Source organism: Phocoena phocoena, chromosome 3 (assembly GCF_963924675.1).
Source record: "Phocoena phocoena chromosome 3, mPhoPho1.1, whole genome shotgun sequence".
NCBI lineage: Eukaryota > Metazoa > Chordata > Mammalia > Artiodactyla > Phocoenidae > Phocoena > Phocoena phocoena.
The window spans coordinates 55,824,704-55,849,253 of NC_089221.1; the positions used below are offsets into that span (position 1 = coordinate 55,824,704).

The window sequence follows — 24,550 nt, forward strand, 5'->3', positions numbered from 1 at the left end:
GCTTTTTAACATGAATTGTCTAGGTCATTTTTCTTGTAGAATGTCCTTCATTCCAGATTTGTTGTCTGATTGTTTCTTCATAGTTAAGTTCAGGTTATGCATTTTGGCAAGAATACTGGTGATTTGCACAACTTATGCATCACTGGAGTCTCGTATCAGATTGTTAAACACTACTGGTGATACCACATTTGATCATCTGGGTAAGGTGGTAACCACCAGATGAGTTTTGACGTAAAGGTGCTGTCCTCTTTTTAGTTTTAACGTTGATTAACGATACTTGCTTTGAGTAGTCTTATCTCACTGGGAGTGGGATGATGGTAATTATCTAATTTATCATCCATTCTGTATTATTGGACATTGATTCCGATGCATGCTCAGATTGGAGAACCACTGCATAGTCTTCATCCCAAATTTGGCCTGTGGACACCTGATAGGCAACTGCTTAAAAGGATGAGATTGATGTGAGATATTGGAAGACATCCCGATAAAAGCAGTTAAGTGCAAAAAGAATAGGGTCACTTTTTTGTAAAGAAAAAAGGAAGCAAAATGTTCTTCCAGGAATTTGGCAGTAGGAGTGGTGAACCGGACATTTTACATCCGACCGTGCCTTTGAATCTTTTACCAGGAGCTGAGTTACTTTGATAATAGGAAGAAAGGGGAGAATTGTGTGAACAAGTATAACTCAGGGGCAACTCGCTACAGAAGGGAATGCTCGGCTCTGTTGTTCAGAGGCCCGAGCTGCTTGTGCAGCAAAGACTGTCCCTCTTACACGACTGACCATAGTGAAAAACTACAAACCATTGAGGCATTTATGTCCTGCGTTGCCCGGTCACTGCTCAGCCAAGAAAGCTCACCTGTAATCTGCCGGATCATCAAACTGACACTTGGGGGCACCCAACTCTGTTACGAGTTCGAATCTTACTGACAGCTGAATTTCAAACTGGAAGTCTGCATTGCCTCGTGGGGAGGAAGTGGGTATCTCTGAGCGTGGGCCACTCTTCTCCGCCAAATAAAGGGCCTGGACTTAATGAGCTCAGAGCAAAAGTCTACCTAACCCTCCAATGTTTATCTCTGCCAGCCTGCCGGGCACAGCCATCTTGAAGGCCGCGGATGTAAGGGGAGTGCTAAGGCGGGTCAGTAACGGCTATCCCAGCTCCAAGGCTGAAAGACCTGTGATGTCGGGGTTCTCCCCTCCAGGCCGCGGTGCCAGGAGCCGGGGAGTGCCCCCGAACGGCTGCTGCATATAGCCCTTAGCCCAGCACTCGACAGAGCTGACGCTAAATCAGAGTGCTTCCAACTTTCACTAGTGGTTTGTAACGGTTTTAACTAGTACCTGGGCCAGGCATGGTAAAAGAAGTGACAGCAACCAGCAGAGACCGGGGCGGAAAGGGCGGGCCCTACGGAGGAAGGGGCGGGGCCCTGCCGAGGAAGGGGCGGGGCGGCACGATGACCCTGCGTTCCCTTCCGGTGTCAATTTAGTGGCGGGAAATGCGGTCCCTTCTAGGGCAGAGTGTTCCGGTCCTGAGTGGTAGCTCTTCGCTCCGCGGATGGAGACGCAGTCCGAGGAGCAAGCCGCTGCCGAGGCCGCGGACTCCAGAGGGGAAGGCGAGCCGCTGCAGGTCGCCGGCGCCCAGGCGGCGCGTCCCGAGGACCGCATGGCCCTGCTGCTCAGGTTGTTCCCTCTGGCCGGCTGGGCGGGAACCAAGTGGGCGTCGTGGCCAGGAGCTCCCCGCTTTCCTTAGAAATGTCCAGGGTTCGAATTCAGCGTCGGTCGCTTAATGGCTGCGTGACTGCATCATTCACTTAAGCTCTTTAAGCCCCTTTCTTCATCTTGGCAAAGGAGAGAAAAATGACAGCTTCCTAGCAGAGTTGCTGTGGGCATTAAACGAGATATTCTGGAGTCAGCGTTTAGCAAAGGGCCCTTAGAGCCTACTGAGCTGTAATTAACGCCTCCTTTCTTACCCACTCATGCCCTGGGACCCCGATTTTCAAGCCCTTATGTGGGTTGCATCGAAGCCCTGATAACTTCGGAGGGAGGTGGCTCCGCCCTTTTCTGTTGTAGCTATGGCCCTTTTCAATGCAGAAGCTTCATTTGTTATATTTTCTACCAGGAAGCAACGTCTCTACGTTGCTAGAGCAAGATTTGATGAGAAAGGACATCAGTCTTTTACACCAGTGGGCAACTGTGGCCCTGGCCTACTCTGTTGTTGTGTGACCCCCTCAAGCTAAGGATAGTTTTCATGTGTTTAAATGGTTGGGGGGGGGGGAAGTCACAAGAATATTTAATAACAGATGAAAATTATGTGAAATTAAATTTCAGTCCCCTTAAGTAAAGTTTTATTGGAACACAACCTCAGGACCAACCTTTTTTCTCATGATTATGTAGATGTCTTTGCCCAGGAGCTGCTCTGCAGGTTCAAGCTGATTTGATCTGGTCGGCTTACTATGAATGAAGAGTCTCTGTCAAACAGAGTTGTATTTCCCAAGACTCACCATCCTCTCCTTCAAAGGCTTCTCAAAGATGGAGGCATGCTTTCACCCATTCTCACATGATTCATGAACTTCTTTGTATTCTCTCAAGGTCTCACCCCAGTCTTTGGGCCATATACCCGACCCTCTGACAGTGAGTTGTGGGACCTGTGGACAGGGATAGGCAACAGTGATGGGAGATGGGAACTTAGTTATCAACAGTCTTTTATAATATATACATCAGAGGAAGTTCAGAAGACACTGGGTCGGAGCTCTTGCCTTTATTCCCATTCATATTATCTGTGAGTCTTTGGATCTGATCATTCCCTATCCAGAGTTCTTGGAGCCATATAGGAAAAAGCTACTGCAGTCCATTGTCAATTCTGGATGGCCATATTAGCCACTGTCCACAGCTAGAGTATCCCATGGCCTTCTTGAATGCATATATGGGCTTCATCAACCCCTGGAAAGAATAGCTTCCCTGTATTACCTTCCCCTATTCCCTTATTTGTTGTGTTTTCCTCTTAGGAAGAAATGCCCAAAAGAGGTCCTGGCTACCAAACACTATTCTCACAAAGGTCCACCTGACTCGTTTTGATCTATTTCTTTGTGTAGCCCTTCTCTTTAAGCCTCATTTCAGTGTGGCCCATTAAGAATAAATTTAAAAATCAAATTTTAAACTTTTCCTCACAGATGCTGTTTTCCTACTGTATTTCATTTTGAGTATTTTTCTGAGGCCTTAAATTCTTTATACCTGTTTTAAATAAAATAGGCCAAAATGGAAGACCTTAATGCTATTTATTTATACTCATTTTGTTGCATCAAATTGCCAAAAAGATGAGTTGATTTATAATATAGTAATGAGTAAAACCTCAATAAGTATATAACTTTCTTCTCTTTATCTGTTTTCAGGGTAAGAGCACAGACCAAACAACAACTCTTGGAATATAAATCAATGGTTGACGCAAGTAAGTATTTTCATTTTCAAATAAGGTTTTGTGAGTTTGTTGATGAACAGTACTCCAGGGAAAACACCAACTTTACAAAAATATATTTATTTAGGGAATGGGAGGGCCAGCATAATGCAGTACTATACCCTATAAGAATGCAAAAAGCAGGCTTGCCCTGGCCCTAAGGAACTAGTTAGGAATTCAAGAAGTGTATATAAAACAAGTAAATAACAATTCAGGACAAGTAAGTTCTGTTGATCAGAGAATTGGGAAATCCCTGTGGGCTTAGGGTATCACAAAACTTGCTACCATCAACAACCTGAACATTAAATTAGCAGATTAGATGATTGTTAAGCAAGTGATCTGAGACCTATACTTTGAGAAACACTGGATTATTGGCATGAGAGCAGAAGAGGCATAAAGGCATAAGTAAAAATTTTCAATTCTAAACACAGAAAAATTTTTAATTTATCTTTTAAAATTATTAATCCAGAAATCTCAGGGACCAGGAGAGTAGTAAAATGATGGTTTAGTCATCTGGAAGTAATAACCACCTAATAGCCACCTGATTTATTGTAAGCCCTTGGGTCACAAAGATAGGTTTTGGTTACTCTTTCTTTCCCTATGAAATAAGCTTAAAGAGTAAAATCAAATAGTACACTAGGTGGAATCAGGAATTGTGGAGGAACTTCCCTGGTGGTCCAGTGGATGAGACTCTACGCTTCCAGCTCAGGGGGCCCAGGTTCAATCCCTGGTCAGGGAACTAGATCCCACACGCATGCCGCAACTAAAAGAACCCACGTGCCACAATGAAGATCTCGTGTGTCGCAACTAAGGCCTGGCACCTCCAAAATAAATAAATAAATAAATCTTTTTTAAAAAAAATTGTGGAGAAGCTGAGGGACCTCATAGATGTCTTAATCACTTCCCTGAATCCGTGTTTGAACTTAGGTAATTTTTGAGCTCTGCTTAAGCTCTCTTTAAGGCCATAGATCTGAAGGCATTTCTGGTGTGTTTTCCATCTCCATTCCAGGGTTTCTAAAGTCATATTTTGCAAAAAACCAAACCAAACCAAACCCTAAAAAAATGGGCCCCCCAGCCTCTTTTCTGCTTACTGTAACTAGTAACTATAGGAACTAGGATATGAACCAGGCCTTCTTGCCTCCAAAGCCATATCCCTTTTGTTATATCAATAATGCTTACCTCCTGAAAAAGAATATCTATTACATATATAAAATATATATAAATGTGTATATACATATATATATATATGTAAAATTCAATCACTTTGCTGTATACCTGAAACTGATACAACATTGTAAATCAACTATACTTCAATTTAAAAAATGCTTAACTCAAAGATGGTTAGTAGGTCCCTACCCTTCCCCTGGAGGAATTAATGGTGTTCTTGTTTCCAAAGCCCGTGTTCCTTCTATTAAACCAATTATGTTTACCTTAGAGATGAGAAGTACAACATACCTAATGCTTTTTCTGGCATGAGAGCCCACATAATAAAAAAGTATATTTAGGGCTTCCCTGGTGGCGCAGTGGTTGAGAGTCCACCTGCCGATGCAGGGGACACGGGTTCGTGCCCCGGTACGGGAAGATTCCACATACCGCGGAGTGGCTGGGCCCGTGAGCCATGGCCACTGAGCCTGCACGTCTGGAGCCTGTGCTCCGCAGCGGGAGAGGCCACAACAGTGAGAGGCCCGCGTACCACAAAAAAAAAGAAAAGAAAAGAAAAAAAGTGTATATTTGATCTTAGATGTCAAGGTATAAGGGAAAAGCTATTCAAAATTTGGACCACTGAAGAATTATCTCTGTGAGTATTCCTGCACTCATAGTTGAATGAATTGATGCTAGGGATGGAGATATGGTGTTGAACAAGGCAGACTTTACCCTCATGGAGCTTAAATTCTATGTAGCAAAACAGGTAAGCAAAGAAACATGTGAGATAATTATGAGGTGAGGTAAATGTGATGAAGGAAATATTGGTGTGATAAGAGGGAGTGTCTACTTTAGAGGAATCAGAGATGGCTTCGAGAAGATGACCTTAAAGCTAAAATCCAAGTGATAAAAGAGTCTGCCTCCTCCTGCAGTTCTTGTTTTCCCTGTATAGATAATTTTATTTTTAAGGGCTTGTGACATCTGAAAACTTGAGTAGATTTAATAGTCCACACTCTAGAATTTCCACAACTAAAGGAGAGGACAGATTTGAAGCAAACCATAAGTAGTTAGGTTGTAGTCTTTGAGAGAAGATATTTGTCTAAAATTGATTGTGTTTTACCATTAAAAAATATATTACTGAGGGCTTCCCTGATGGTGCAGTGGTTGAGAGTCCGCCTGCCGATGCAGGGGACATGGGTTCGTGCCCTGGTCCGGGTAGATCCCACATGCCGTGGAGCGGCTGGGCCCATGAGCCATGGCCACTGAGCCTGCGCGTCCGGAGCCTGTGCTCCACAACGGGAGAGGCCACAGCAGTGAGAGGCCCGCGTACCACACACACACACACACACACACACACACACACACACACACACACACAATATATATATATATATATATATATATATATATATATATATATATATATATATATATTAATGAGACTTTATTGCATGAAGAAATTTATTTTACAATAAGTGCATCTATTTTAAGGGTACAATTTGATGAGTTCTAACAAATGTATACATCTCTGTAACTACCACCACAATCAAGACGTAGAACATTTCTGTCATACCTGCCCGTGCCACTTCACACTCAGTCCCCACCCTGACCCCAGCAACCATCAATTTGATTTCTGTTGCTATAGATTTGTCTTCTAGAGTAGTGCTGTCCAATACAGTAGCCACTAGCTACAGGTGGCCTTTTAAAGTTAAGTTAATTAAAATCAAATAAAATTTAAAATTCTTTGTTGCACTAATCACATATCAAATGCTGAAGCCACAATGTGGCTGGTGGCTACCATATTGGACAGTGCAGATATTAAGTATTTCATTCATCACAGAACAGTGGTTTGGACAGCACTGTTCTAGAATTTGATGTAAATGGATTTATATGGTATGTATTTTTTTGTTTCTGACATCTTCCTTTTGTGACTTAATTCGTGTAACAAAATTCACCATTTTTTTTTTTTTTTTGCCGTACATGGGCTTCTCACTGTTGTGGCCTCTCCCGTTAAGGAGCACAGGCTCTGGATGCGCAGGCTCAGCAGCCATGGCTCACGGGCCCAGCCGCTCCACGGCATGTGGGATCTTCCTGGACCGGGGCACGAACCCGTGTCCCCTGCATCGGCAGACGGAATCTCAACCACTGCGCCACCAGGGAAGCCCTCACCATTTTTTTTTTAGTTAATTTATTTATTTTTTGGCTGCGTTGGGTCTTCGTTGCTGTGCATGGGTTACTCTAGTTGCAGCGAGCAGGGGCTACTCTTCACTGCACTGTGTGGGCTTCTCATTGCAGTGGTTTCTCTTATTGTGGAGCACGGGCTCAGTAGTTGCAGCGTGTGGGCTCAGTAGTTGCAGTGCACAGGCTCTAGGGTGTGGGCTTCAGTAGATGTCGCATGCGGGCTCAGTAGTTGTGGCGCATGGGCTTAGTTGCCCTGTGGCATGTGGGATCTTCCCAGACCAGGGATCGAACCCGTGTCCCCTGCATTGGCAGGTGGATTCTTAACCACTGCACCACCAGGGAAGTCTCCTGTCAGTCTTTTTAAATTTTAGCCATTCTAGTAAGTATATAGTAGTATCTCATGTGGTTTTAATTTACATTTCCCTAATAACTAATGTTGTTGATTATCTTTTCATGTCTTTTTGGCAATTTATACATCTACTTTTATGAAGTAGATGTATAAATCTACTTTTATGAAATATCCATTCAAATCTTTACCCATTTTTTTTTAAAAACATCTTTATTGGAGTATAATTGTTTTACAATGGTGTGTTAGTTTCTGCTTTACAACAAAGTGAATCAGTTATACATATACATATGTTCCCATATCTCTTCCCTCTTGCGTCTCCCTCCCTCCCACCTTCCCTCTCCCACCCCTTCAGGCGGTCACAAAGCACCGGGCTGAGGTCCCTGTGCCATGCGGCTGCTTCCCACTAGCTATCTACCTTACGTTTGTTAGTGTGTATATGTCCATGACTCTCTCTCGCCCTGTCACAGCTCACCCTTACCCCTCCCCATATCCTCAAGTCCGTTCTCCAGTAGGTCTGTGTCTTTATTCCTGTCTTACCCCTAGGTTCTTCATGACATTTTTTTCTCTTCTTAAATTCCATATATATGTGTTAGCATACGGTATTTGTCTTTTTCTTTCTGACTTACTTCACTCTGTATGACAGACTCTAGGTCTATCCACCTCGTTACAAATAGCTCAATTTCGTTTCTTTTTATGGCTGAGTAATATTCCATTGTATATATGTGCCACATCTTCTTTATCCATTCATCCGATGATGGGCACTTAGGTTGTTTCCATCTCTGGGCTGTTGTAAATAGAGCTGCAGTGAACATTTTGGTACATGACTCTTTTTGAATTTTGGTTTTCTCAGGGTATATGCCCAGTAGTGGGATTGCTGGGTCACATGGTAGTTCTATTTGTAGTTTTTTAAGGAACCTCCATACTGTTCTCCATAGTGGCTGAACCAATTCACATTCCCACCAGCAGTGCAAGAGTGTTCCCTTTTCTCCACACCCTCTCCAGCATTTATTGTTTCTAGATTTTTTGATGATGGCCATTCTGACTGGTGTGAGATGATATCTCATTGTAGTTTTGATTTGCATTTCTCTAATGATTAATGATGTTGAGCATTCTTTCATGTGTTTGTTGGCAGTCTGTATATCTTCTTTGGAGAAATATCTATTTAGGTCTTCTGCCCATTTTTGGATTGGGTTGTTTTTTTGTTATTGAGCTGCATGAGCTGTTTGTAAATTTTGGAGATTAATCCTTTGTCAGTTGCTTCATTTGCCAATATTTTCTCCCATTCTGAGGGTTGTCTTTTGGTCTTGTTTGTGGTTCCCTTTGCTGTGCAAAAGCTTTGAAGTTTCATTAGGTGCCATTTGTTTCTTTTTGTTTTTATTTCCATTACTCTAGGAGGTGCTTACCCATTTTTTAATTGGATTGTTAGTCTCATTGAGTTTGAGTTCTTTAATTATAACTGAATACATGATGTATTCTATTAAACACTAAAGAATAAAATATTCACTCCTTTAAAAACAAGAATACAGTCCTTTTTCAGGTAAATAAATAAATATATGTGTGCGTGTGTGTATACATATGTATACATATATGGCAGAAATTTTCTCCTAGTTTGTTGCTTGCTTTTTTACTTCCTTAACATTGTCTTTTTTTTTTTTTTTTTTTTTTTTTTTTTTTTTTTTTGCGGTACGCGGGCCTCTCACTGTTGTGGCCTCTCCCATTGCAGAGCACACGCTCCGGCCCGTGCAGGCTCAGCGGCCATGGCTCACAGGTCTAGCCGCTCCGCGGCATGTGGGATCTTCCCGGACCGGGGCACGAACCCGTGTCCCCTGCATCGGCAGAAAGACTCTCAACCACTGTGCCACCAGGGAAGCCCTAACATTGTCTTTTGAGGAGCAGAAGGCATTAATTTTGATGAAGCACTATTTTTCACTTTTTTCTTTTGTACTTTGTGGTTTTTGAGTTCTAAGAAACTGTGACTACCCCAAGGTTGCAAAGTTTTCTCCTGTGTTTTGTTCTAGAAGTCTTAAGGTGTTAGGTTTAGCGTACAGGACTGAGATTCTTTTTTTTATTTTAAACATCTTTATTGGAATATAATTGCTTTACAATGGTGTGTTAGTTTCTGCTGTATAACAAAGTGAATCAGCTATACATATACATATATACCCATATCTCCTCCCTCGTGTATCCCTCCCACCCTCCCTATCCCAACCTTCTAGGTGGACACAAAGCACCGAGCTGATCTCCCTGTGCTCTGTGGCTGCTTCCCACTAGCTATCTGTTTTACATTTGGTAGTGTGTATATGACCATGCCACTCTCTCACTTCGTCCCAGCTTGCCCTTCCCCCTCCCCGTGTCCTCAAGTCCATTCTCTATGTCTGCGTCTTTATTCCTGTCCTGCGCCTCGGTTCTTCAAAACCATTTTTTTTTTTGTTTTTAGATTCCATATATATCTGTTAGCATATGGTATTTGTTTTTCTCTTTCTGACTTACTTCACTCTGTATGACAGACTCTAGGTCCATCCACCCCAGTACAAATAACTCAATTTCGTTTATTTTTATGGCTGAGTAATATTCCATTGTGTATATGTGCCACATCTTCTTTATCCATTCGTCTGTCGATGGACACTTAGGTTGCTTCCACGTCCTGGTTATTGTAAATAGAGCTGCAGTGAACATTGCGGTACATGACTCTTTTTGAATTATGGTTTTCTCAGGGTATATGCCCAGTAGTGTGATTGCTGGGTCATATGGTAGCTCTGTTTTTAGTTTTTTGAGAAACTCCATACTGTTCTCCATAGTCGCTGTATCAGTTTACATTCCCACCAACAGTGCAAGAGGATTCCCTTTTCTCCACACCCTCTCCAGCATTTATTGTTTGTAGATTTTCTGATGATGGCCATTCTTAATGGTGTGAGGTGATACCTCATTATAGTTTTGATTTGCATCTCTGTAATGATTAGTGCATTTCTCTAATGAAAGGATGTTGAGAATCCATTCATGTGTTTGTTGGCAATCTGTATATCTTCTTTGGAGAAATGTCTCTTTAGGTCGTCTGCCCATTTTTGGATTGGGTTGTTTGGTTTTTTGATATTGAATTGCATGAGCTGCTTGCATATTTTGGAGATTAATCCTTTGTCAGTTGCTTCGTTTGCAAATATTTTCTCCCATTCTGAGGGTTGTCTTTTCGTCTTGTTTATGGTTTCCTTTGCTGTGCAAAAGGTTTTAAGTTTCATTAGGTCCCATTTGTTTATTTTTGGTTTTATTTCCATTTCTCAAGGAGGTGGGTCAAAAAGGATCTTGCTGTGACTTATGTCACAGTGTTCTGCCTATGTTTTCCTCTAAGAATTTTATAGTGTCTGGCCTTACATTTAGGTCTTTAATCCATTTTGAGTTTATTTTTGTATATGGTGTTAGGGAGTGGTCTAATTTCACTTTTACGTGTAGCTGTCCAGTTTTCCCAGCACCACTTATTGAAGAGGCTGTCTTTTCTCCATTGTATATTCATGCCTCCTTTATCAAAAATAAGGTGACCATATGTGTGTGGATTTATCTCTGGGCTTTCTATCCTGTTCCATTGATCTATATTTCTGTTTTTGTGCCAGTACCATACTGTCTTGATTACTGTAGCTTTGTCATATAGTCTGAAGTCAGGGAGCCTGATTCCTCCAGCTCCATTTTTCTTTCTCAAGATTGCTTTGGCTATTCGGGGTCTTTTATATTTCCATACAAATTGTGAAATTTTTTGTTCTAGTTCTGTGAAGAATACCATTGGTAGTTTGATAGAGATTGCATTGAATTTATAGATTGCTTTGGGTAGTAGAGTCATTTTCACAATGTTGATTCTTGCAATCCAAGAACATGGTATATCTCTCCATCTGTTTGTATCATCTTTAATTTCTTTCATCAGTGTCTTATAGTTTTCTGCATACAGGTCTTTTGTCTCCTTAGGTAGGTTTATTCCTAAGTATTTTACTCTTTTTGTTGCAATGGTAAATGGGAGTGTTTGCTTAATTTCTCTTTCAGATTTTTCATCATTAGTGTGTAGGAATGCAAGAGATTTCTGTGCATTAATTTTGTATCCTGCTACTTTTGGAGTAACTTTTGTGTATGGTGTGCGCTAAGTAAGGATAAAGGTTCATTTGTTTTCCATATAGAAATCCAGTTTTTCTAGCACTGTTGAAAAGACTTTTCTTTATCCATTGTATATGTGTAGGTCTATTTCTGGACTTTTTCTTCTGTTTCTTTGAAGTATTTGTCTATCCTTACAATGGTACCATGCTGTTTGGATGACTGTAGCTTTACAGTAAGTCTTGATTATCAGCTCTTGTAAGTCCTTCAACATTCTTTGTCAAAATTGCTTTGATTATTCTTGGTCCTTTGTTTTTCTATATTCATTTAAAATCAGTTTGTCAATTTCTACAGATTTGACTGGGATTTGAGTGGGATCTATAGATCAGTATGGGTGAAATTGTTATATTAGCGATAATGATTCTCCCAATACATATAGATAGTTTATCTTTCCATTTCAGTATTTTGTAATGGGGTCTTCCCTGGTGGCGCAGTGGTTAAGAATGCGCCTGCCAGTGCAGGGGACATGGGTTCAATCCCTGATCTGGGAAGATCCCACAGGCCACAGAGCAACTAAGCCCATGCACCACAACTACTGAGCCTGTGCTCTAGAGCCCGCGAGCCACAACTACTAAAGCCTGTGTGCCTAAAGCCCATGATCCACAGCGAGAGAAGCCACCGCAGTGAGAAGCCCGCACACCACAACGAAGAATAGCCCCTGCTTGCTGCAGCTAGAGAAAGCCCACACGCAGCAATGAAGACCCAACACAGTCAAAAACAAATAAATTAATTAATTAAATTAAATTAACTTACAGTATTTGGTAGTGTTCAATGTAGAGGTCATACATGTATTTTGTTAATTTATCCTTAAGTATTTTTTGTGTTTGTGTGCAATTTTACATGTATTTTTAAAGTTTAATTTCCTGTTGTTTGTTGCTAATATATAGACATACAGTTGTTTTTTTTTTTTACATTGATCTTGTTTTTTGTTTTTTGTTTCTTGCGGTACGCGTGGGCCTCTCCCGTTGCGGAGCACAGGCTCTGGATGCGCAGGCTCAGCGGCCATGGCTCACGGGCCTAGCCACTCCGCGGCATGTGGGATCTTCCTGGGCCGGGGCACGAACCCGTGTCCCCTGCATAGGCAGGTGGACTCTCAACCACTGAGCCACCAGGGAAGCCCTGTGATCTTGTTCATTTTTTACTCTTTTTCTATCATTCCATAACTGTGCTGTCCGACGTGGTAGACATTAGCTCCATGTGACCGTTGAACACTTGAAATGTGGTTAGTCCTCATTGAGAAGGACTGTAAATGTAAAATATGCACAGAAAAAAAGAATGTGAAATATTTCAGTAGTAATTAGAAATTGATTACATGTTGAAACGATAATATTTTGGATCTGTTGGGTTTAATAAGCTATATTAAAATTATTTTCATTTGTTGTTTCTTTTGTAGTGTGGAAATGAAATTAAAAATTACATATTTGGTTTGCATTTGTGGCTTACATTATATTTCTTTTGGACAATGCTTTAATAAAATACTACTAACGTCAAAAATTTATTTATTTGTAGATGAAGAAAAAACTCCAGAACAAATCATGCAGGAAAAGCAAATTGAAGTGTAGGTCATATTTTAAAATTTTAGTTGTGGTTTTTACAGATTTAATAATATTATCCACCTTATAATATTGTCTTTCTTTTTCCTTTCCTTTTTTTTCCCAAGTAATTTGTCTTGCACGTATTGAGAAGTTGTTGATGTGGGATGTAGATTTACATGCACGTGAGTGATCATATTAGCACTTATGGCATCCTCCACACCTTAACAAGATACTTAGCGAAGTATCATAGCAGGAATCAGTTTACCAAATCTGTAAATGCATAGGCGTTGGGAGCCTGTAGAATACTTTTATTTAGAGAACAGGCATTTTACTTTCTTCAAAGATTTACTTTATACCTTTCTTCAAGTAGTTACTTTTTCTGATATTGCTGAAATTCTTTTGTTCATGCTTATTTGGCAGTAAAATTGAAGAACTGGAAAAAGAAATTGAAGAGGCAAAAATTGCTTTTGAAATGAAAAAGCTTGCGTTAGACAGGTAATTATTACCTTTTTTTTTTTTTTTTTTTTGTGGTATGCGGGCATCTCACTGTTGTGGCCTCTCCTGTTGCGGAGCACAGGCTCCATACGCACAGGCTCAGCGGCCATGGCTCACAGGCCCAGCCGCTCCGCGGCATGTGGGATCTTCCCGGACCGGGGCACGAACCCGTGTGCCCTGCATCGGCAGGCGGACTCTCAACCGCTGCGCCACCAGAGAAGCCCAATTATTATGTTTTAAGTATGCAAAATGGGTATGGCTCAAGGTGGAGGGGATATTTTAACTAGTCTGATGTAATCAATCAAAATGATGTTTAGATAATGGTCCCACAAATTTTGAGCCCTGAGAGAAAAGTTACGTCATTCATTAATGGCTTCATTTGAAGAAGTTACATAAGATAAGGTTAATAAGGAAATGTCAGTCAAGACAATTAAAGTGTGAGGTTAAATCTCATTCTGTGTTTGAAATGATTATATGGATTCATTTACTCCAGTAACTTTTTTTTAAATATTTGTTTATTTATTTTACTTTTTGGCTGCATCGGGTCTTAGTTGGGGGACGCGTGATCTTCATGCGGCGCCTGGGCTTCTCTCTAGTTTTGGCGCTCGAGCTCAACAGTTGCGGCATGCAGGCTCTCTAGTTGTGGCTTGTGTGCTCAGTAGTTGTGGCTCAAGGGCTTGGTTGTCCCGCGGCATATGGGATCTTAGTTCCCCAACCAGGGATCGAACCTGTGTCCCCTGCATTGGAAGGTGGATTCTTAACCACTGGACCACCAGGGAAGTCCCCTATTCCAATAACTCTTAATGGAGTAAAAGAATTGTCATTGAGTTTAAATATATTTTTAATTTTAGGCTTTGCATATATATTTTAAAATTCATTCAACAGATATTTGAGTGCTTCCTGTGTTGTAAGCTTTGTGCTGGAGCTGGCATACAGTTGTTAATAAGACAAACAGTGGCCTCTATTATAGACTTATGATCTGAATTAATAATCTCAATTAAGTGAATGACTCTTAACAGTTTTTTCCTTGTATTTCTGGCCGTCCCAGATGAATTTATTTACATTTAATTGAAGAGTAGTTAAATCCCTTTTAATTGCTTCTAGCAGTGAACTTTTTTCCCTCATTTCATATGCTGGCTCATTATATAGATCATATTTTTTAACTAAGGTGGCTTCAGAGCTATTAAGATATCCCCCTTTAATGAAATGACTAATATTGCTGAGCTGATTGCCTTTTTTTTTTTTAGTTTATTTTTGGCTGCTTTGGGTCTTCATTGCTGTGCACAGGCTTTCTCTAGCTGCGGCGAGCAGGGGCTACTTTTCTTTGCAGTGCATGGGTTTCTCATTGCAGTGGCTTCTCTTGTTGCGGAGCACAGGCTCTAGGTGTGTGGGCTTCAGTAGTTGTGGCACACAGTCTCAGTGGTTGTGGCTCTCGGGCTCTAGAGCGCAGGGTCAGTAGTCATGGTGCGCGGGCTTAGTTGCTCCGTGGCATGTGGGATCTTCCCGGACCAGGGCTCGAACCTGTGTCCCCTGCATTGGCAGGTGGATTCTTAACCACTGCGTCACCAGGGAAGCCCCTGATTGCCTTTTTGTTATGATTTATTAGCTATTTGAATTTAAAAATAAATTACAGTGCTTGCTTTTACATAGACACATTTTAAAGTTCACAGTCAAGTATGGTTTTGTATTCCCTAACTACACGTTTTGGGCCCCTGTTGATCTCTATAGTACCTTTTTTTTCCTTCCAGTTTTATTGAGATATAATTGATATACAGCGCTGTATAAGTTTAAGGTGTGCAGCATAATGTTTTGACTTGCATCCTGAAATGATTATCACATTAGGTTTAATGAACATCATCTCATAGAGATACAAAATTAAGAAATAGCAAAAAAAATTATTTTCTTGTGGTGAGAACTCTTAGGATTTATTCTCCTAACAACTTGCACATATAACTTACAGCAGTGTTAAACATGTTTATTGTGTTGTACATTACATTTTGTAGTGCCTTAATGCTTCCTCGCAGCCCCGCACCAAGGTGGACGGCTTGCAGAGCAAGTTCAGGCTGGGTGTCAGGTCTGCTCAGCCCCCCTCTCTGGCCATATGCACAACTGCATGCAACAGCCGCATCCATATTGGTGTTCCTTCATATTTCTATAACTTACTTACCAAAGTATTTCCCATATGATACTGTTTAAAAACCTACTTTTGTTTTATGTTATATTTAAAGAGAAATCAATCTTTACCTTGTCGTATTTTTAAATTTTCTTTTTCAGTGTACCCTAAATGTTAACCATGTTTTATAATGGAAGCTTTTTTCCTCTATAGGATGCAGCTTTCAAGTGCACTTAAAAAACACGTGGAGAAAATTAACACCAAGACTAGGTATGGTTTTTTTTGTTTGTTTTATTTTATTTTTTCTGGATTTGGCAAGGATGGGAATAAGGGAGATCCGCATAATGACTAGTGTCTGTGAATTTCTTTTTTTTTTAATTACTTGTCACTACCGACCACCTTTATCTGGGGAATAAGAAACATGACAAAAAAAAAAAAAAGAAACATGACAGAATGTCTGTGGGCCCTTCTCATCATTACAACTTTTATAGTCCTGTTGACATTTTGTTTCATATGGATCGGGACCCTAAGAAGCAATGGAGGTTTTACCTATACAATATCGGATTTTTTTTTTTTTTAATATTTATTTATTTGGCTGCACCAGGTCTTAGTTGTGGCATGCGGGATTTAGTTCCCTGACCAGGGATCAAACCCAGGCCCCCTGCATTGGGAATGTGGAGTCTTAACCACTGGACCACCAGGGAAGTCCCCAATCTGAGAATTTTGAAGGAAGATTGTTTTTGTTTTTAATAAATTTATTTATTTTTGGCTGCGTTGGGTCTTTGTTGCTGTGCGCGGGCTTTCTCTCGTTGCGGTGAGCGAGGGCTACTCTTTGTTGCGGTATGCGGGCTTCTCATTGCAGTGGCTTCTTGTTGCGGAGCACGTGCTCTAGGCGCATGGGCTTCAGTAGTTGTGACACGCAGTCTCTAGAGCGCAAGCTCAGTAGTTGTGGTGCACGGGCTTAGTTGCTCCATGACGTGGGGTCTTCCTGGACCAGGGCTCAAAACTGTGTTCCCTGCATTGGCAGGCGGATTCTCAACCACTGTGCCATCAGGGAAGCCCCTGAAGGAAGGTTTTGAAAGTTAACTTTCGTTTGGGATTTACTGTAAAGCAGGAGCAATGCTATCTCATTTAAGCCAACTCAATGAGATAGGAAATATACTCCTCATTTTTGTATTGGTAGAAATGATCTTGCATAGGTTCAATAATTGGCCGGGCAATCAAGGTCATCTCTACTCTGAGCCTAAGTGCCTGGCCACCGGGGCCTTACCTGTGATTTTTATCTCCCAAAGCTCTAATCTTGTGATAAAATACCACCACCACCACCCCCCCACTGTTGGCACAGGAAAAGTACCGAGATGGATCTGGCACTTTCTCTATCTGGACGTCTTAGCCCTGACTGATACCCATTCCTCCCATATTCCATTTAACTCCAGGACTACATAAATCCTAAAATCTGAATTTGAACTCTCTAAATATTGCTCCCCCACGAAAGGAGAGCTTAAAACATTCTTGAGTTAAAGGAGTGCAGGATAGATTCATCACATTGACACCAAAGACAGCACAAAGGCCAGGTAGGCTGAGGCAGCGCCTTTAGCCTGTCTTAAAGTTTACAATCACGTATAGCTGTAACTAGCAGAAAATGAGTTCAGCTCTCAGGTCTGTGCAGATAGTCCCCTTTTTCAGCCTCCCAGGTAAACTTCTACAGTGTTTCTCACACCTGGCTGATTATCAGGATAATTAGTATTTTCACAATGGTCACATTGCTGGTCCCATCCCAAACCTGCTGACTCAGAATCTCTGGATGGGGAGCTGGCAATCCACATTTAACGAGCCTCCCAAGGGAATGTGGCACTCTGAAATATGAGAACCACTATTCTCATCCAGTCTTATTTCCACCCTTTTACTCCAGCCGTACTAAACTGCTTGATCTAGGTAATCTTCATAATTACACTTGAGCATTGAACAACCTGGGTTTCAACTGCCCAAGTCCACTTATATGCAGGTTGTTTGGGGTTTTTTTCAATAAATATGGCACCTGTATTTTCATTTTACAGATCTTTAAGTTAACTAAGTATGGGGGAAGATTTGTGTTTAGTTAGAGGTCACAGTATGTGGAATCAGAAGAACTAGGGTTTGATCTAAACTGTTTCAGCTTTCTGCCCTTGGGTGAGTCATTTAATTCCTTTGTTTTTGAGGCAGAGATAGCAGTGCTCTTGACTGTGTGGGATGGTTGGTGTCCCTAACCACTCACCCCACCTGCATTGTTCAAGGTTCAACTATACTTTACATCTTTTAAGACTCAAGGATTTCCCTTGTTCCACCCTTTGCACAACTCTTAGAAGGGTTCATATCCATCAATGGTTGTAATGAAACCATATGATGGTTGTGGATTTATTTTTTCCCCCATAAGATTCTTTCCTCTTTGAAAACATGTACTATGTTTTACTCTGTTTTATATTCCTGGTGCCTGGCACAGTCTTGCCATGTAGTAGTCACTCAGAAATACTTGGAGGGGCTTCCCTGGTGGCGCAGTGGTTGAGAATCCGCCTGCCAATGCAGGGGACACGGGTTCGAGCCCTGGTCCAGGAAGATGCCACATGCCGTAGAGCAACTAAGTCCATACACCACAACTACTGAGCCCGCACACCTAGAGCCCTTGCTCACTGCAACTAGAGAAAAAGCCCGTGCGCAGCAACAAAGACCCAGCACAACCAAAAATAAATAAATTAACTAATTAAAAAAAAAAAGAAATACTTGTTGGAGAAATGGGGATAAAAGCACTTTATTCACTGAAACTATTCTGTATGATAGGATAATGGTAGATACATGTCATTATACATTTGTCAACTCATAGCATGTACAACACCAAGAGTGAACCCTAACCCTAATGTAAACCATGGCCTCTGGGTGATAATGATGCGTCAGTGTAGGTTCATCATTTGTAACAAATGGCTCGCTCTGCTGCGGGGGAGGCTGTGCAAGCGTGGGGGCAGCGTGTACATGGGCTTCCCTTCCAGTTGGTTCTGCTTTGAACCTAAAACTTGTCTAAAAACTAAAGTCTGTTTCCAAAAAAAAGCTATGTATTAGCAAGCTGTTAGGGTTTTTTCCCCCTAAATATGAGATTTTTAGAAATGTTCCTGGGGAATTCCCTGGCGGTCCAGTGGTTAAGACTCCGAGTGTCCACTGCAGGGGGCACCGGTTTGATCCCTGGTCGGGGAACTAAGATCCCACATGCCGTGCAGTGCAGCCAAGAGAAAAAACAAAAGAAATGTTATTTGATATTCTTTGTTGTCTGTGAGCAAAAATTTTTCTAGGGAAATGCATCTCTAATTCTAAACAGAAATTTAGTTTACATCAAATTTTTCCAGACTTATTTTGTTAAACAATGACTTTCTATTGAAGTGTACAGTGAATATAATGAAAGTAAATATATACTAACTGATTTCTTAATTGAGTTTTTTTAACTGTTAATCATATTTTTTATTCCTTTTCAGTGTGCTCATGGATAACATGAAACAAATACTAAGTCTAAATAAATCAGTAATGAAATCACAGCAGGTAACTTTGAATATAAAGCTGCTTATGCATTCCCATGATTTCAGTAACATTCTTGCTGGTAACTGTATGTGACTAAATAGGATTGCCCAAAGAGACTGATATGGTTGGAATTCACTGTCCTTAAATTTTCTCTCTTTTCCATAATTCCATTATTTCTGACTAATTATCTACTTATCATTTAAGCTACTTTTCCTTTCCCTTTTGTTGTGTGGAAATAGAGGAATTGAAAACTGGAGCTCTAGAAAATATGAATAGATAAATTCAGTGATTTAAATATTATAGGTGTGTTCTTAGGTTATGTGCCTTAATCTTTTTATTTCTAATAACAGGAAACCCGGGACTTGGAAGACAAATTGCTTGATGTTAGAAAGAAGAGATTGCGTATGTAGAACACTTTTTTTTTTTTTTGAGAACACATTTTCACTTAATATGAAGATTGATAAGGCCAGATCTCTCAATCACTGAAAAATTTTTTAATTTCCTTAAAATTTTGGACATAGCAATTTAAAAAGTAGTATATAAAATGGATTTTGCTTGATTTGTTGTTTTAGAACTTTAAATCACAAAAATTAAGATATTCTCAGTGGGGGGAGGAATATCAAATAATACAAAAAAGTATAATGTGAAAGCCATACCTCCATCCTGTGTGACCACAGTTAGGAGTACATCATTCCAGGCCTTTTTCCACACCCATATAAATGTATTTAAATAAACATAATTTTTTTTTTTTTTTTTTTTTTTTTTTGGGTATGTGGGCCTCTCACTGTTGTGGCCTCTCCCATTGCAGTGCACAGGCTCCGGATGCGCAGGCTCAGCGGCCATGGCTCACAGGCCCAGCTGCTCCGCAGCATGTGGGATCTTCCCAGACCGGGGCACGAACCCGTGTCCCTTGCATCGGCAGGCGGACTCTCAACCACTGCGCCACCAGGGAAGCCCAAACATAATTTTTTTAAAATTTATTTATTTTATTTTATTTTTGGCTGCGTTGAGTCTTTGTTGCTGCGCGCGGGCTTTCTCTAGTTGCGCGGCGCCGGCTTCTCATTGCGGTGGCTTCTCTTGTTGTGAAGCACGGGCTCTAGGCACGCAGGCTTCAGTGGTTGCAGCATGTGGGCTCAGTAGTCGTGGCTCTCGGGCTCTAGAGCGCAGGCTCAATAGTTGTGGCACACGGGCTTAGCTGCTCTGTGGCATGTGGGGTCTTCCCAGAACAGGGCTCGAACCCGTGTCCCCTGCATTGGCAGGCGGATTCTTAACCACTGTGCCACCAAGTAAGCCCTGTAAACATAATTTTTAAATGATCACTTGATGCATATGGTTCTACAGCTTTTTAACTTAATGAACATGAGATGGCTTTTTGCATCGAAATGTTTTATTGAAATGTATTTCAGAAGTAACACATATTCTCTATAAAGAATTTAGAAACAGAAAAACATACATAGGAAGTTAAATTTTTAATTTTATCAAGAGATAATCGATCTTCAATGCTTCTTATTTATAAAATAAAATTGGCATAATTTTATTCTGTGTTGTAAACTGCTTTTTTCATTTAACAGTATAGGCATGATTTATTATTTTAAAATATTATGTAGATTTGCCTTTTTGTAAGTAATCTCAGGATTAGAAGTAGTCCTGGTCATCTGATCTAATCACCCTTTGGCTTTTTTTCCATTGCATTCCTGTCAAGGAACCAAGCTCCTGAGATACACCCATTTATGTTTTCAAATACTATCTGTTCCCAACTTATGATGTTTCGACTTAATGATTTTTTGACTTTATGATGATATGCATTTAGTAGAAACTGAATTCAGATTTTGAATTTTGCTCTTTTCCTGGGCTAGTAACATACTCCATTGTGATGCTGGGCAGCAACATCGAGCCCCAGCTCCTATCAGCCACGTGATCATAAGGGTAAACAACCAAAACACTTACAACTGTTATGTTTTTCACCTTCAGTACAGTATTCAATAAATTACATGAGATATTTAACACATTGTTATAAAACAGGCTTTGTGTTAGATGATTTTGCCCATTTGCAGGCTAATGTAAGTGTTCTGAGCATGTTTAAGGTAGGCTAAGTTAAGCTGTGATGTTTGGTAGATTAGGTGTACTAAATGCGTTTTCGACTTAGGATATTTTCAACTTAAGATGGGTTTACCAGGAAGATTTCTAGTTTAGTTCTCAGAACATTTCGGGAACAACAAAAAAAAATGGTTGATGGTATTTATCCCTGGAGAAGGGAATCTTACCTTTCCTTGAAAATTCATCTTGTTGATATTGTAATTTTTGTAAATAAAGAGGGGGAAAGTATTTCCTTACATATATCTCCTGCTATTTTTTTGGCAACCCAGAGTAAGTCCTCTTTGACATGATGCCACAGCGAACATTTGTAGACAGTATCATTGTCATACATACATACCTTGAACATCTCACAGAGGACATTACTAAGTATGAAATTAAAATATTGGTGTTTTGCACCAGAGAAATCATTTTCAGATCAAAATGGAACTGCAGCCTAAAATACTGCTTATTAAAAATTTTCTCTTGACTGAAATAATCATTAACTGTTCTGCTTTATAAGTTCTCAAGATTCTTGTTTATAGGAGTTATCATATATAGTATATCGTTTTATTTTTAACCCAATAGAGTTAAAACAAGCTTCAGAAAGGAAGCTTTTAGAAATACAGACTGAAAAGAACAAACAGAAAGATGATTTGGGTAGTATGGAAAATTCGGGGAAGATAAAGGCCATACAACAAAACCTGGAGATGGAGATACAGATTACTACAGTTATTCAACATGTGTTCCAGGTAATATTTTTATAAAATACGAAGCGGGGTAAAGGACTTTTCAAAAGTGAATGGTTCTATTACTTTCAGGCTTATTTTCATTTAGTTTTCTTTTCTTTTCCATTTAGTTTTTGATCTTACTAAATAATTCAGTACAGAATATCAAGTTGTTTACATATATATCTTGAATTTATGTCTGTTTAGCATTTAAGGCTTTGGGTTTTTGCTATAGTTAGACCTTAGGCATTTATAAATGGAAATGATGTCAGCAGCTCTGTGGAGGCAGAATGGTATAACGATGGAGAACATTAGACTTCAAGTTGGGAAGTGGGGAAAACATGGATGCAGGTGATGGGAATCTAGAGTTAAGATCCTACCAGCTACTTAATAGTTGCTGAGGGACTTCCCTGGTGGCACAGTGGTTAAGAATCCGCCTGCCAATGCAGGGGACATGGTTCGATCCCCAGTCTGGGAAGATCCCACACGCCATGGAGCAAATAAGCCCTTGCGCTACAACTACTGAGCCGGCATGCCACAACTACTGAAGCCCACATGCCTAGAGCCCATGCTCTGCAAAAAGAGAAGCCGCCGCAATGAGAAGCCCACGCACCGCAACAAAGAGTGGCCCCCGCTCACTGCAACTAGAAAAAGCCTGCACACAAATAAATAAATTAAAATAAATTTTTTTAAAAAGTTGCTGACCTTGAGGAAATTATTTAACTTTTCTAAGCATTAGTTTCCTTGTGTAGGAAGAGTGGTTATTAGAACTAAAGGTGATAATTCATGTTAATCTGTTTAGCATAGTGTCTACTCGAAGCAAATTCTCAATGAATATTGGTAGTTATTGTCATGTCAGGGTTTTTTTTTATTTTTTAAGTTTATTTATTTATTTTTTGGCTGTGTTGGGTCTTCGTTGCTGCACACAGGCTTTCTCTAGTTCTGGCGAGCAGGGGCTACTCTTTGTTGTGGTGCTTGGGCTTCTCATTGCAACGTCTTCTCGTTGCAGAGCACGGGCTCTAGGCGCGTGGGCTTCAGTAGTTGTGGCATGCGGGCTCAGTAGTTGTGGCTCACGGGCTGTGGAGTGCAGGCTCAGTAGTTGGTGTGCAGGGGCTTAGTTCCTCCACGGCATGTGGGATCTTCCCAGACCAGGGATCGAACCCTTGTCCCCTGCATTGGCAGACGGATTCTTAACCACTGCGCCACCAGGGAAGTCCCCATTATGTCAGTTTTTAAATTTTATGTGTTCATTTAGCCTGGAGGTTTTTCTTTACTTTTTTTTTTTTTTTAAAGATTTATTTATTTATTTGGCTGTACTGGGATCTTCATTGCTGCGTGCAGGATCTTTAGTTGTGGCATGTGAACTCTCAGTTGCGGCATGTGGGATCTAGTTCCCTGACCAGGGATCAATCCCGGGCCCCCGGTATTGGGAGCACGGAGTCTTAGCCACTGGACCACCAGGGAAGTCCCTGTTTACTTTATTTAATTTATTATTTTTGGCTACATTGGGTCTTCGTTGCTGTGCGTGGGCTTTTCTCTAGTTGTGGTGCACGGGGGCTGCTCTTCATTGTGGTGCGCAGGCTTCTCATTGCAGGGGTTTCTCTTGTTGCGGAGCATGAGCTCTAGGCGCGCAGGCTCAGTAGTTGCAGCACATGGGCTCAGTGGCTGTGGCTTGCAGGCTCAGTAGTTGTGGCTCGCGGGCTCTAGAGCGCAGGCTCAGTAGTTAAGGTGCACAGGCTTAGTTGCTCCATGGCATGTGGGATCTTCCCGGACCAGGGCTCAAACCCGTGTCCTCTGCATTGGCAGGTGCATTCTTAACCACTGCGCCACCAGGGAAGTCCTGAGGATTTTTTTAAAATCTTATTAAATTTTTAAGAGTACTTAGAACATTAATTAAAAAATTTTTTTTCTTAATTACAGAACCTCATTTTGGGGAGTAAAGCCAACTGGGCAGAGGATTCTGCCCTTAAGGAAACTGTTCTGCAGCTTGAGAAGAATCTCACCATGATCCAATAAGAATGCTGTTTTGACGTATTTTTGTTTCTGTCTTTAATGTCATTTAAATTGCAAATTTCAAGTGAAATGCTTTTCAGTGTTTTTGGAACTGTTCTAATACTGCAATTTTTTTTTAGCTTAACAGTGGTACATGGAATTTACTGCTTTAAATATGATAAAGTGACTGGCATAATCTAAAAGAATCTGAAAATGTTAGCCTTGGAAGTGTCCCAAAAGATATCTAGTCCAGCTTTCCACTGAATGTGGACTTTTTTTTTTTTTACAACATTCCTGTAAGTCCCAACTCTCATTTGGAATACTTCTCTGTATTTATTTGTCAACCAAAATATTGGAAATTTAGAAAAGCATATCCACATCTTTATTTTTTTCAACTGTCAGTTGTATTTTATTCAAATAAATCTCATTTTAGTTCTGTCTCAACTAGAGATTTTCTTTTGCCTTTTTTTAAAAAAATTGCGATATAATTGATATATAACATTGTGTAAGTTTAAGATGTACAACATGTTGATTTGACCACCATGGCATTAGCTAACACCTCCATCATGTTACATAATTATCATTTCTTTATCGTGGTGAGAATATTTAAGATTACCCTCTTAGTAACTTTGAAGTATGTAATATAGTATTGTTAACTAGAATCACAGTGCTGTACATTAGATCTCCAAAATTTATTCATCTTCTAACTGCAAGTTTGTACCCTTTGACCACCATTTCCCCAGTTCTTTCACTCCCCCATCTGCATTTTTAAACAGACACCCAAATAAAGCACCTGAATCATGAAAAAGAAAGAAAAAGAAAAACATACT

At 40.5% G+C, this 24,550-nt stretch overlaps 1 protein-coding gene and 1 pseudogene across 1 annotated transcript; both read left to right on the plus strand.

The window, feature by feature from the left end:
* The first annotated feature begins 1,462 nt into the window (after window positions 1–1,462).
* On the plus strand, window positions 1,463–24,156 carry CENPH (centromere protein H). The gene is made up of 9 exons (XM_065875162.1): window positions 1,463–1,672; window positions 3,382–3,437; window positions 12,754–12,802; window positions 13,200–13,274; window positions 15,601–15,657; window positions 18,885–18,948; window positions 19,278–19,329; window positions 21,589–21,752; window positions 23,649–24,156. The coding sequence occupies exons 1-9, from the start codon at window positions 1,548–1,550 to the stop codon at window positions 23,742–23,744; spliced, it is 738 nt and encodes a 245-aa protein (XP_065731234.1). The 5' UTR covers window positions 1,463–1,547; the 3' UTR covers window positions 23,745–24,156.
* On the plus strand, window positions 2,065–2,945 carry LOC136121604 (mesoderm-specific transcript homolog protein pseudogene; annotated as a pseudogene).
* Window positions 24,157–24,550: the final 394 nt, after the last annotated feature.